The sequence below is a fragment of the Rhinichthys klamathensis genome, unplaced genomic scaffold (genome assembly GCF_029890125.1).
Source record: "Rhinichthys klamathensis goyatoka isolate OS25496 unplaced genomic scaffold, OSU_Roscu_1.1 h1tg000127l_1, whole genome shotgun sequence".
Classification (NCBI taxonomy): Eukaryota; Metazoa; Chordata; class Actinopteri; order Cypriniformes; family Leuciscidae; genus Rhinichthys; species Rhinichthys klamathensis.
In genome coordinates this window covers 5816110-5829833 of record NW_026606664.1, presented here as the reverse complement: position 1 = coordinate 5829833, position 13724 = coordinate 5816110, and the positions used below count along the sequence as shown (strand labels likewise).

The window sequence follows — 13724 nt, the reverse complement described above, 5'->3', positions numbered from 1 at the left end:
CTGAAAAACCAAACTTTGCCCTCAGACAGGACACACAAGCCCTAAAAAATACACACACTACAACATAGTCTTATACACACTGGTGCTATAAATTCAAAACAACATTTCCAAAACTGGTAATTCATGTTACTTGTGGTCCCCCAACCACCCTTTTTTTTTTTTCTCTCCTACTCTTATGTAAGATGTGTGTGAGCATCATATGACAGTAAAAGAGCACACACAAACCTTATTCAAATATGGAATTGTATTGGAATGGTAAAGAGTGTTGGTACATGCCTCCACTCAAGGATACAATATGATGAACAAGTCTAAGAATGTTCCAAATATGGTTGAAATACCATCATTGGCCTAGAAAGATAACATTCTGTGAGTCAAGACTATAAAGGAGAAAGGATGCCCTCCCTTCACTGTCACACTCTGCAGCCACTCTGTGTGACTGTACGAATGCTGGCCTTTTCTTGCAAGAACATAAACCTCATCAAAGACAATTGGAAATGTTTGTCTCTTATTCAGTGATAGAAATTTGTTTGCCACCACACCTCCCTGAAGGTTCTGATGATGGAGGCGACGGTGAAGCGACTCAAATTTGGCTGTACTCGTTGCCCAACCTCCCTCATAGTCATACCATGGACAAGGACATGGCCAACTAAAGTGGCTTGAATTTCATCCGAGACAGCTCGTCTTCTTGCCCTTGCCCTTCCTCCTCCTCCTCCTTCTTCTCCTCCTCCTCCTCCTCTTCCTCTTCCTGTTCCTCTTCCTCCTCCTCCTCCTCCTCTTCCTCTCCCTCCTCGACATATTGCTTAATTTCTCTGTGGATCCATTGTTCCAAAACTCAGTAAACTGATTTTTATCTTTTATAAAATATTGTATAACCTTTTATCTATCTATTGAAGGATCTGACTGATGTGTGTTCAATTTTGACTCTTAGTGTTTTCACCTGGGTAATTGTGTGCTAACTGAGCTGAAGCTGTGCTGACTTGAGTGAACAATATTGAATGCTAGTGCTTTCTAAATGACCACGTGGTGTAGGCAATGAGAAATGAAGGGATTTGTGTGTAGAGTTTTGCTTTGACAGTTCAACAAATCTGACTGTGTCAAAACAGGGGAATAGTGTTCATAGTTCAGTGAAATGGGTGTGCTTTTTGATAAATGGCATTATGGTTTTAAAATTTTAGTTCAAAAGCCTGGTTATAGGCCTAGTGTTTAAGCAATTGAGAAGAACTAATATCAAATGATTTTTTCCATGCCTATTTATAATCACACTTAGCCTATAAGATTACAATTTAAAAGCATTCAAGTGATGGTAAAGGAATGCAAAATGTATACTATGACCTTGATGAACAACTGATCACTAATAATAATTTGTCTTGTATTATAATCATTTGATTTGTGTGATTTGTCACATAAACTGCAAAAGCATTCATCCACACATTACATCACAATGTAGAATGTTGTGCATGAAACTGAAATGCATGCTATTCCAGGAACAATAGATGATCTCTCCACCAAAACAGCAAAGACGCTGTCATCAATCAAGTGTGATGGGTAGTTGACAGCTTCTGATGCAAATGGTGAGCCGCACTGGGCCAGAGCTCATTACACATTTGGATATCAATGTACAAACGTTATATTCAGTAACTGTGTGAGAAAATTAAAAATTTGTTGAACATATTAAATCAAACATTAAATGTTTGAAATTTGCTTTTTAGTGCCTACTACAGTACAACTTAAATCATTAAAATGTGCAGGAGTTGGTCTACAGCAGACAGCAGTAACATAAACCATTTCTAATGAGAGAAATATAATTTTGATCAAACATCCAACAAGTTGCTGCTGATAACATCATTAATAATATCTGGGGAACAGGGGTGTGATAACGTCTCATTAATGGGATAGTTCAGCCTAAAATGAAAATTGTGTCATTATTTACTCACCCCCATGTTGTTCCAAACCTCTGCAGAACACAAAAAGGAAGATATTTAGAAGAATGAGGCTTTTGACCAAACTATTGACTTCTATTGTATGTAAGACATTTCTCAAAATATATTTTACATTGTCGGAAGAAAACAATCTCATTCAGGTTTGGAACTACATGAGGGTGAGTAAATAATGACAGAATTTTCATTTTTGGCTTAGTGTCTTAACACTTACAGCATTTTTGACAAACGCTGCCGTTCATAAGTTTGGGGTCAGGAAGATTTTTTTTGTTTTTGAAACTGAAAGAAGTCTCTCATACTCACCAAGGGTACATTTCATGATCAACATGATCAAAAATAAAGTAAAACCATAATATTGTGAAATATTCAAATTTATATTAAATACTTTATATTTGTATGTGTAATTTATTCCTGTGATGGCAAAGCTGACTTGTCAGCAGCCATTACTCCAGTCTTCAGTCTCACATGATCCTTCAGAAAATGTTCAGGATTCTTTGATGTAGGGGGGGGGGGGGGGGGGGGGGGGGGGGGGGGCACTGTATTTGTTTGAAACAAAAAAAAAATGTTGTTACACGTACTGTAAAAGTCTTCACTGTCGATTTTAAATGATTAAAAAAAAACATTACTGACCCCAAACTTGAACATTGTATTTGTGCAGCTTTTTAAGCAGCATGTAGTGTTAAATGGTTATCATATTAATTGCTTTTAAATGACATAGACAGCACACAAGATCTGTTATGATTAATAACCAAATCGATCAGAGACTGATTTTTTTTCACTTATTTAATCAAAAGCAAATTCAAAACCCACAAGTAAAAAAAGTAATACAGTTTGTTACATTTGAAAACACTTGATGTGGTATTTTAAAGAAACTGCTTCAAATGAAACACACCTTTAAACAAGGACTCACTTTGATACATATACAGCAATGCACATTATTCAAAGGCAGTGCAGCTACATTATTAACATATTATGCACGTCATTTCATTTCTACAATTTAGTGTTGCACAACCTCTACAAAATGCACAACCCCTACAGACTGTCAATAACGTACAACAACTCTAGTTTAGTATTAGAGATAAAGCTAATTTCCCTCAGTTACATACAAGACATGCAAATACATGGAGTCAACACTGCTAGATTCTTTAATGACATTTCTGCACATTAATTGAACAAATTCCCCAAGAATGAATGAATGAGAGCTTTCATAAACATGTGAAATACCATAGATTGCATAGACTTTGCCCTTGACCATCTACTGTATATAGTTACTTACAATCGTATTTGAAATCACATAAGAGATTTCAAGCCACATTGGTACGCCCATTTCAATCTGTCTCATCCACAGGAAATAATAGTGAAGCGTTTGGACACGCAGGACATGTTATGCAACACGATACCCAGCAGAAAAATCAAAATAAACGCCACAAGTAGCACAGCGCAAACCCCAGTCCATGCTGTGGTTTTTACCTCCTCCTCCATCCCCTCCTCACCCGTGTCATCTCCCAACATGAGGCTCCGCCCATCAGAGACGTTTAGTCCCTCAACGCTTTTAGGGCCAAACCGGCATGCCGGTTGTCCAGGCAGCAGTGCCCCGTCTGCGTCCATCGGGACGGGCAGTAGGTAGCAACCGTTGTTGGGTAAGTGTATAAAGATAGGGGTGTGTTCAGAGGTGTGAGAAAGACTGATAATGGAGAGTACTTCCGGGTCATCGGGAAGATGCGAGACCGAAAGGCCGCTGGGGATCTGTGTCACGCAACGACACCAAGGACAGCGGATCTCCCTTTGGCTGAGCCTCATCTGGCTCAGACATACGGAGCAGCATGTATGTTGGCAGTGCAGGAGTTTGGGAAGGCGCCGTTGGCTGAAGTAGTTGAAACAGATTTGGCACTCAAGCCTGGAGCTCTGGGACAAGGTCTCCATTGACCCTAAAACGTGGATATTAAACATAAAACAAATCTCCTTGGTTGCTACAATGACAGTATCCTTGGCGATTTGTAATGCCGGTGCACTTCTCCGTCGAACACTCGGTGTTGATCAGGCCGTCAACACTTTAATCCATGTCTGGCTCTGCCTGTGGAAGCGAGACAAGGACGTTGCGTCAAAACAGACTGTCAAGAATTTAATCCAAAGGAACACTTTTGGCACATACACAAGCAGGCAGAGGGGTTAATTTATTATGCGCTAGCTGTGAGCTGGATCTAAACTCTTGTCAGGCTTGACTTAGATGTAGATGTCCTGGATAAGTAAACAAATCAGCAGGGATTAGGACTGTCCACAGTCACCCTGCGCCTAGACACGGATCGTGAAGAGGCTAAATTGTGTATGTGAACTAAAAACAAAACAACTTAATTGGTTAATTATCTGTGATTACTTCTCTGATTATGTGAAATGACTTGATTGCTTACCATGGGTTTAGTGCAGATCCAACCAGGGGTTTAAATCAGTCAATGAGCACAGCTGGAAATGAAGGCAGTCCAAAGGAATATCCTTCCCCATCTAATGATGAAATAAATCTGTAAAATAAAGGAAAATACAGTTAAAAGTACAAAAAGAATAGTTATAGTGGTGCAGGGATGATGTATTTTTGTAGGATGTTTTGGTTAGCATCACCCTGGTTCCCTCAACAAAAACCCAATAGAATTTTTCCAGTGGCTTTTGGACTATTAACAAAAGCTTATGATTCTTAAGAGCATGATTATAAACACAACGAGGCTGTGAGTGTGACTAGTGAGTAAATGAGTTTATCTGTTCGGCTGATGATGTTTAATGTCCCTGACAACCTCTGTAGTTCCATTTAGCCACTTGCTAGCAACCGCCTTATACAAAACACGTTAAAACTTTACAACACTACAGAATCCGACAGACTGTGATTAGCTGTAGGCTGAAACCATAGACTGAATAAAACAGTCTGCATTTCATAAATAGCGTCAAATTTACTAACACAGACTATATTGGAAGTATTTGTTTTAATTTTTGACATGTCCTCAAATATATGAGTAGGAAATAGGCCTGTATAAAACCAGGCACCTCAGCTCCACCCACATCCCGCTCTTTGCCCATTTCCGGCCAGCTCCGCCCACTTTGGCCTTCAAAAATGCTCTTCAGAAACCTACGGGTGACGTCACAGACACTACGCCCATTGTTTTATACAGTCTATGGTTTTGGCCTAAAAAAAACTAAAAAAAAAACCCACCTCGTCCTTGCAGCACTCTATTTAGGGGTCGTACAATTCATCCATTCTTGAAGTTCTTGAAAATGAGTTAACTTTTGAAGATGTCCTCTAGACCAGGAGAAATTAGAGGTACATTTTAAATGGGAAGAAAGCATCTATAACATAACCACAGAATGTTTTCACAAAAAAGTTAATATATTTACATATATTTGTTTGGTTTTAGTTACTTATGTTTCCTGTTTAGTATTTTTGGCCATACATTTTCCATCTAAATACATTTATATTTCATATTATATATTTTTTTAAATTGCATTTCCATTTACCATTTTGTAATATATTTTGGCATTGGAAGGTTTAAATTAAATATATTTATTTATAAATTTTACTTTTATTTATTTTACTTTGAAAAATATATTTTCTGTAATATGCATGCACTGTTTACAACAGATTTAGTATATTTATTATTTGAAATACATATTGCTAGAAATGGATATACTGAATGGATATGGATGGATATTATTGCTGTATGATTTTTTTTAATACGTTTGGCATAAATTTCATTTTATCTGTCACTTTTCACATGTGCATCTCTCAATCAAAGGCAGCTGTGTAATATGAGTAATTTCTAAATGCATAATTAAAAACCCAGTAAGGGGGTTTCAGACCTCACCCACAGACTGACACATCTAGTACTCCTCCCTTGACTGCTAATCTGTGTCTTTTGTTATGCTTTTTTCCTATGCTTTATATCCCTCTTACACTGGTATATTCTTTTATTTAATGTTTTATATTTATGATAACATCATGGAATTTAAAATGTCTTTATGTTTGGAAGGACCCTGTATAAATAAAATGCAGTATTATTATGTGTTCTGTTATCAATATAACCCTGTAATCAGGGTTGTTTCATTGCCATACAATGTTGTTCAACCCAATGGGCAGCATAATCCACTTAGAGCAAGTGTGTATGTGCACACATAATGGGAGTCCAAATTTTCACTGGATGAAAAAATTCCCCTTACAAGCAACAGCAAAATGTGACCTAGTTTTGTTGAGCCCGCAGGCAAAATTTCTGAAACCTGCATGACACATGACTATTAGCATGCATGAAGCTGACCAGTGAATGAGAGTTCAAAACCCCTCCGGCACTCATGCTTCCTTCTGACCTTAAACAATTCAGAGCTTAAAAATATTTCCTAACCTCATCTAAAATTGATTTGAGGGCATTTGTTTCCTTCAGGTACTGTACAGCTAATATGCATTTTAATTGCTTGGCTCAATGCTTGTCACTAAGGGAGGATTATTCAAGGGAATATTCAAGTGTGCCGGTGCTACAAATGTCAATCACCTGAGAAATGAATGAACACTTATCAAGTGACTAAGTTAAAGTTAAATGAATTGTGTCCACATTCTCAGCACTTCACTCCAGACTTTCTTTTGTAACACTTACAGCAATAACATAATGATGTGACCATGGCATACAAAACAAATCAGTTATCGCAGTGTGCTCTTCTCTTTCAAGTTCAAAGGTTTACACCATGCAAGTAATTGCTCATATAAGTATAATTTCACTCCATCCCTTGAGGGGGAAAATAATTAATAATGCAATTAAGCCTGCTATTGTGGTATGAATGGACGGACGGCCCTGAGGGCTTATCCATTATTAGGTGCACATTATCTTGTGATGGAGAAGTGGAAATATTTCCTTTCTCTTTGGGATTTCCAGTCAAAAACACATTACAGCAATCTCATAGACGGCTTTAGGGACTTACACATACAAATACTTTTAATTTACCGGTACTAATAAATCTAAGGGGGTTAAAACTGTTTTTGCTAAATGAGACCAGTTTAACGTTTGAAGTCATGATTATTTCATACTCATCAAACTAGTATCATTACAAAAAATCAGAAAAAATGTGCATTGCAAATAAAACAAATGTGGACGCTACAAATCCATCTTGCTGTGATGGAGAATTCAAGTGCTCCATAGTAATTTAGTTACCATGAAAACCACTCCAGCTCAATTTCACATTGCATAATTTCCTTCAGCCTTTCTGGTGTGGCACGCAGGGGAGAAAATGTGCCAATCTATTAAACGTCCTGTGGGCAAATTTACCAAATCAAATGAAATACTTGTGAAGGTGTAACCTTGAGAACATTTCCTCAGAGTTCTCACTTTTGTACTCGCATTAATCTCTGATTGTATGCTGAGCAAGCTTGCTTTCACCTGACATATTTTCCTACCTAGACTGGAAATATTAGTGTTTTTATTTTTTACTTTTACTTTAAAACAATAGGAGGATCAAGTGCATTACGAAATACAATGGAATGTATACACTAGATGCACCTCAAGTGATATTATCAAATGTGAAACTGCTTTTCTGATTTCAGCTTTAAGAAACGTGAACCCCATGGTGGAAGCTTCGCTGAGTGTCTCTCGAAAACTAAGACAATGAAACAAGCAAATAACAAACTGTCAGCTGCATGCTACAAGCGAAGCATCAACCTGATGGATGCAGCTGAATCAGGGGATTTGTCAGAAAGGGGGCAAAGCAAAAAATGAAAAACGTCACTTAAAAACTGAGACCGTGTGGCATTCTCAAGGACAATGCGCTGACTTGAGCAGGCGGGGAGGGGAGCCATTCATGCATGCTCTTGGCCTTTACTTTTTGATGCCTTTTTTTGAGGCAACATAGGACATCTGTGGGATATTGGTGTTACAACTTTGCACCTCCAACATTAACCTGTGTAAACAATGCAGAAATGTGAAACATCCCAAGGCGATCTGTAATTTATGCAGCAAAGTCACACAGATTTTCATCTGTGTTTATTTTTGTACTGGACTTCAACTCATCAGGGTGTGTTATACAAGAATGAGATAAGCATTTAACTTTGCACTGAAATGCTGTCTGAATGGGTGTCAAATTAACAGAACGCTTACAGTGATTAAAGTACAACGCCGGTCATCTACACAAACACGTGTTAATAAGAAACCAAACGTATAGACAAAAGGCCATTCGAATAGCCTACTGAGTGGATCAAGCAGTGTCTGATAGCAATCCACAGAGATGAGATAATGTAAGATAATATCAGTGGAATTTACTAATCCAGTCCCAAGGACACAGTAAAGTCAACCAGCATCTGATATCAACATTTCTGTTAAAGTTAAATGACATAAAAACAGATTATATGAGCCAAAGGTTGGGTTTTTATAGGGATAGCCTAAATATTTTAACATGTTCAGGCATTATCAGGGCATGTCTGTTTTCAAAGACAGACATATTTAGACTAGTTGTCAATGGCTGTCTCTCAAAACCTATTAAGGTGCATACATAACATTTCTGGGCAGCATATATGCTTTTAATGTTCAACGCGCCAATGCTACCCAGAAAGGGTGCCTTGGTAGGAAGCTCACTTTGTTTTGACACGCAGCCATTGTTGCGTGCCTCTAAACAATCAAAACAAGACTTAAACCGGAACAGAGACAGAAAGCTGCCCGAGATAATTATGCTGCAATGTAAAAGAGAAAGTGGCTTACCTACCGTACTACACTACATAATACAACACAAATATAAATCTTGCACGTTGTACAGAAGATGAACTTGCAGACTTAAACGTGTGCTCTAAGTAACCTTGAGCGAAGTTTATAATACCGCAGATAAAAAAAAACGTAATGCAGCAAATATGCAACAATGCAAGTGAACAAAGACTGATGAAACATGTTTTGTAAACTCTGTTTAAGAGTTTAAAGAAATCTCAGCACTAAATTTGATGCGAATGCACACATCGGAAAGCCAAGTCGTTTTACGTGTATCTTTGAAAGGAGGGATGAAAAACTCACCTTCTATTTGGAGATCTTCTTTCATCTATTCTATGCAAACGGTGAACATCGCATGCAGAGCAGACAGTCTCATCTGTCATACTTCTCTCTTCCTTCTTCAAAGAGGCTGTACTGTAAACGCTCACTGCTACTCCCACAGCGCAGCCAATAGCGAGCGACATCTGCGAAGAGAACAGCCAATAAGGAAGCCCGCTAGTAAAATTGCCAGCGTTTGTCGGGTCTGAACATGTTAGTCGTTAAGGCGGATTATATTTGTTACAAAACAGATACGTAGCCTACTTGCCTTGCACGATAAGTAAAACAAATCTAAATCATATAATCCTCAATTTAAGTAAACACTAAAAAGAAATATTAACGATATAAAACATAGTTTCCGTGTTTTTTATGTCTTTATGAGCCTTTATGGATTTATTGGGATGTAGCCTATTATAACACTGATATAAATCTTGAAAGGAGTAAACTATTGTGAACCAGTGAAGATACTCAATGCTGTTAATGAAGTAAAAACATTTTGTGCATTGTTGGTTAGTAGGCTTATTGCATGACAAGTTGTTTATCCATTTCTATATCACTCCTCTGGGCAAAATAAGATTAAATTTAGAGGAAGCCATCAAAACAGACTATTCAAATGTCAAAGCTGTCATTCAAAGTGACATAACATATCACTTGCAACACTGAAATATAAAATCAAATGGAGAATGAGGAGTTTGTGACATTGGGCTAATGGGAGGCCCACTTCTGTTTTTTTGTAAATATAATAATTGGCGATGTCAAATACTTTTGTAAATAGAAATATGGTCAGTTATATTTAAGGCAGCCATCATATAGGCACACCTTTTTTGGGATATGATTTGACTAATTTTACCAGCCTTTTTAAGGTCCATTTTACTAATCAGTGTTCGATATCAATAAGGAAATTTGAAAAGTGAGGACATTCTGGATCTCACACAAGCCAACATGCACAAGCACAGACCAATATATATATAGTATTGGGGGGGGGGGGGGGGGGAGGCAGACCATGGCTAAACCTAGCACTATACTAGAGAGTTCTCATTTCAAAGTTCACCTGCAACTGAGATGCTGGAATCATGACAAGTTCACACTAAAGATCGGGCCCTCACAAATGAAAAACATGGACAACAGCGGCAAAAAAAATCTAGTGAAGGTTTTTTTTTATAAGGGGGGAAAAGATGAGAACCACTTACGAGACAGTTCAAGTGCAATGCCAAGACTTTAATGACACAATAACACTGTACAGACAAATGGAGTTTTCTGCATGTCAACATTACACTGATGTATAAAAATGTCACAGTAATAAAAACAATAAGACACATCTGGACTAAGAGTGGCTAAACTGCCAAATTGTCCACTTTATTTAATCTTTTTTCCCCTTGCATCACCCCTTAAACCAGCTGCATCTCCAGTGTCAACATTTTTTGAAAAGGTCCCAGTGGGCCAGTCCTTGACCATGCAAAAATTCAGAGCCCTTACAAACCAAACACAATCTACACCTCCCAGACTGAGGCACATGTGAAAGAGGCCTTGTAGGCATGGGTCAAGGCCTGGTCCAGTGAGAGCAGTCTCAACATAATATTAAGATGAATGCATTGCATCCAAAATAGAAAGTTAACTTGAGCAATGGAAATGCAGCAAGGTGTACATCACTGTCATACTTTTTAGTTACATACAGTCAAGAACAGTGTCCATGTGTACATTCATAGTGAAGTGCATTTTACACAAGTTTCAGGTAATACATTAAGTATTACAGCAGTGCATAATGGTTTAGTATCGTGTGCCTCTTTTCTTCATAGCACCTGATGGGACAAAGATGTTGCACAAATAAAATAAAAAGATTCAGAAGCAATTTTTTTAACTTGATTAAAACCCTAAACTCACCTCTGCCCCTCTGGCAGTAGGTAAATTCAGTCTCATCATATTCACTTCTTGGCCTTTGCTGATGGATTGTTTTACAAGTCGGCCTTCTCAATGGAGTTCTCCCTTTAGAAGTAAAAAAGAACAGTTTAAAAGACAAAGCATATTTGACACTTGCAGTGAATAACTTCAGAAGACTTTAGACATCTAGGTATGCATTGTGTCAACATTTAAAATAAAACATTATACCTTGATCTTGAGGTCCACTAACTTGCCTCCGAGACCTTGGTTTGGCACCACAACTTGCCCAATTCTCTTGGTCAGACACAACACCCTCTCTCCACTGTCGTTCTAAATTGTTTTTGCATGGGTTAACCACCTTGTGATAGCATTAGAATTAAAAAAAAAAAAAAAAAAAAAAAAAAAAAAAAAAAACTAACACTTACCAATACAAGGCCTGCACAAGGAACCCTTTTGAATTCTCTTATCGGCTTTAGACAGAGCACCATACTCCTCACAGCATTCTCCTTTGGGATGCACCCGAGCCTGCTCAAATAGATCACAGCTCTCTTGGCCTTCGCACAGCAGCTTCCGGTGTCTGTGTTTGGCACTGTGATGTCCACAAGAAGGTAACGCATGCCTAATGCAACACTTCCTCTTGGAAACTCTCGGAGACTCGCAGTTACTCCGCACCTCTCCTTCGATGTCACACTCGCAATCTTGATCAGACACCTCATTCCTCTCAGGATGGCTGTGTTCAGCCATCTTATACATTCCTACCTCATCCTGCAAGCTAGACCCGCAGCACGCACATGTTTTCTGGCAGACCAAGCAAGTTTTTTCCATACTCAAGAGCTCTTTTCGGGAACGAACGGGCACATCACTTTCAGCCAGCCTGCCACCACCCACATACACGTGCCCTGGAACAAGATCAAGATCCTCCACGTCAGTGGAGAACATTTCATCTCTGGAGGAGAGCTCATCTATGGATGGACTCAAGACACTCTGGCGCTCTTGGGTCACCTGAGGGTAGTAGCTGTAGGAATATGCGCTGCCAATTGAGGAGAGATAGTTTTGTGGAGGCAACAGAGCAGATGGAGAATCAAAATAAACAAGTGGGTCAACCTCTCGTTCAAGACTGAGGCCAGTTGTCATCTTATTGCAGGGCAGGCGAAGGATTTGATACGGCAGGTCAAAGTCTTCTGAGAACTTTATAAGAGGTTCCATTGCAGCAGCATCAGCAGCATCAGTTGACACTATATTCTGCAACTGCTCATCACCTGGTTCCTCGAAATCGTGGCTCTCTGTTGGATCTGCAGTGCTTTTGACACCACTACAAAACATATTGCCAGTGGCACTGGTCACAGACTTCCCATTTTGGCAGCATATTTCATCAGAAACACTATGCTGGTCATCTTCCTCATTGGCATCCTCTTCCTCATGGAGAGAGGAACTGTCAAGGGGCAACACATCTGATAACACACATTCATCCAGTACACCCTGGCTAGACTCTGCGTCATACGCAGAGTCGCTGTAGGTTGTGGGCCTTGTGACCTGACTGACCTGCTCTTCCTTGTCTTCCTGAGAGGCAAGCTCTAATTTAGAGTCCTCGTTTAAACAGGCCAGCTTCTCTCCCTGCACTACATCAGGGGTAGAGGAAACCACTGTGTTAAGCCCCTTGTCACCACCTTGTTCACAGGCCTTAAGACTCTCAATTTTGTCTATCAGTTTGTTGACTGAATCACTAGGATCTGTTTGGACCTCAGAACAGGCAGTCTCCCTATGCATCCCAGCGTGTTGAACGTGGTGGCGGACGCGCAAGTCATAGGATGCAACGGAGGGATAATGGGGGTTGATTCTTCTGTAATCAATTGGCTGCATGGGTGCATGTGGAACCACATACCCAGGATACTGCATAAACTGATAAGGGGCCATGTAGGGACGACCATAGTGCAAAGCTAGAACAAAAGAGAAGAGTGAGAGAGAAAAAAAACTAGAGGAAATCTACAACAAAAAGCAAAGCCTCAACCAGAAAAGACAAAAAAAAAAAAAAAAAACACCTTACCTGGTCCTGGAAAGCCATAGTGTCCATACGGATTCATGGGCCACTGATACATGAAATATGGCTGAGATGGTGGCTGAACATAGAAAAAAGGTCTGGTGTGGTTTACTGGATGGTGAGGTTGCCCAACTCCCATGGATTGTGAAGTGTTGCTTATGCCTAAAAAAGAAAGAAAGAAAACTCCACCAAAAATAACTTTCCAGATACATGTACATTACAGTGTTCCTATAGCTCACAGTAGAGTACAGAATCGAGTTAGCAATGCTCCAAGGTCATGACTCAAAGGTTGGAGTTCCAGGAATTGCATGAACTGATTCAACATACAATAATAATGATGACATAATCATCTGGTTTATAGGAGTTTAAAAAAAATCTGGTTCATCTGGTTTATAATCATCTCCCATCCTGACCAGCTTAAACGTGCACACAAAAGTCCCCAAAGGGTTTACCAGGACACCACACACACAGCTAAAAAAAGCAATACAAAAACTTAGTTATTTCTTTGGTAAGAGAGAAGTTTGAGAATGTTACCTTCCATTTCTTGTGTCGAGACGAAGAAAGACAGCACAGGATACAAAACACCGCAATACTGTAAAAGACGTGCAAGACTCAGAACCATCAGAAAAGAGCAAGGTTATCTTAAAATAGACAGGCATGTAGGCCTAATGTTCAAACGTAATGCTTTCATATTAGGACAACAAAAACGACTAACCTTAGATGTGACTGTGACAAAGTGGACTTAAATGTGTATACAGCGAGAGCGACTAACTCTGTCGTAAAAGCTTTGCACTTCAGATTTTATAGATTTGCCTGTTTTCAGAGATCCACATTAACGCA

General features: G+C 39.1%; 2 protein-coding genes across 2 annotated transcripts; both read right to left on the bottom strand.

The window, feature by feature from the left end:
- Positions 1–2686: 2686 nt before the first annotated feature.
- rnf152 (ring finger protein 152) lies at positions 2687–9069 on the bottom strand. Its single transcript, XM_056256665.1, has 3 exons — positions 8954–9069; positions 4346–4453; positions 2687–4011 (listed from the first exon to the last, which is right to left on the bottom strand). The coding sequence occupies exon 3, from the start codon at positions 3885–3887 to the stop codon at positions 3276–3278; it is 612 nt and encodes a 203-aa protein (XP_056112640.1). The 5' UTR covers positions 3888–4011; positions 4346–4453; positions 8954–9069; the 3' UTR covers positions 2687–3275.
- Positions 9070–10165: 1096 nt separating this feature from the next.
- buc (bucky ball) lies at positions 10166–13686 on the bottom strand. The gene is made up of 7 exons (XM_056256662.1): positions 13600–13686; positions 13419–13476; positions 12891–13046; positions 11272–12783; positions 11075–11176; positions 10850–10951; positions 10166–10767 (listed from the first exon to the last, which is right to left on the bottom strand). The coding sequence occupies exons 2-7, from the start codon at positions 13423–13425 to the stop codon at positions 10736–10738; spliced, it is 1911 nt and encodes a 636-aa protein (XP_056112637.1). The 5' UTR covers positions 13426–13476; positions 13600–13686; the 3' UTR covers positions 10166–10735.
- Between the last annotated feature and the right edge of the window lie 38 nt (positions 13687–13724).

What these genes read in the sequence shown, in the direction of transcription:
- buc (XM_056256662.1), bottom strand. An exon ending in CTATGGCTTTCCAGGACCAG is followed by an intron (nt 12,784 to 12,890) that starts GTAAGGTGTTTT and finishes CTTTTGTTCTAG; the next exon opens with CTTTGCACTATGGTCGTCCC. An exon ending in CTTGTGCAGGCCTTGTATTG is followed by an intron (nt 11,177 to 11,271) that starts GTAAGTGTTAGT and finishes AAAACAATTTAG; the next exon opens with AACGACAGTGGAGAGAGGGT.
- rnf152 (XM_056256665.1), bottom strand. Translation starts at nt 3,887, where the DNA reads ATGTTTAATATCCACGTTTTAGGGTCAATGGAGACCTTGTCCCAGAGC.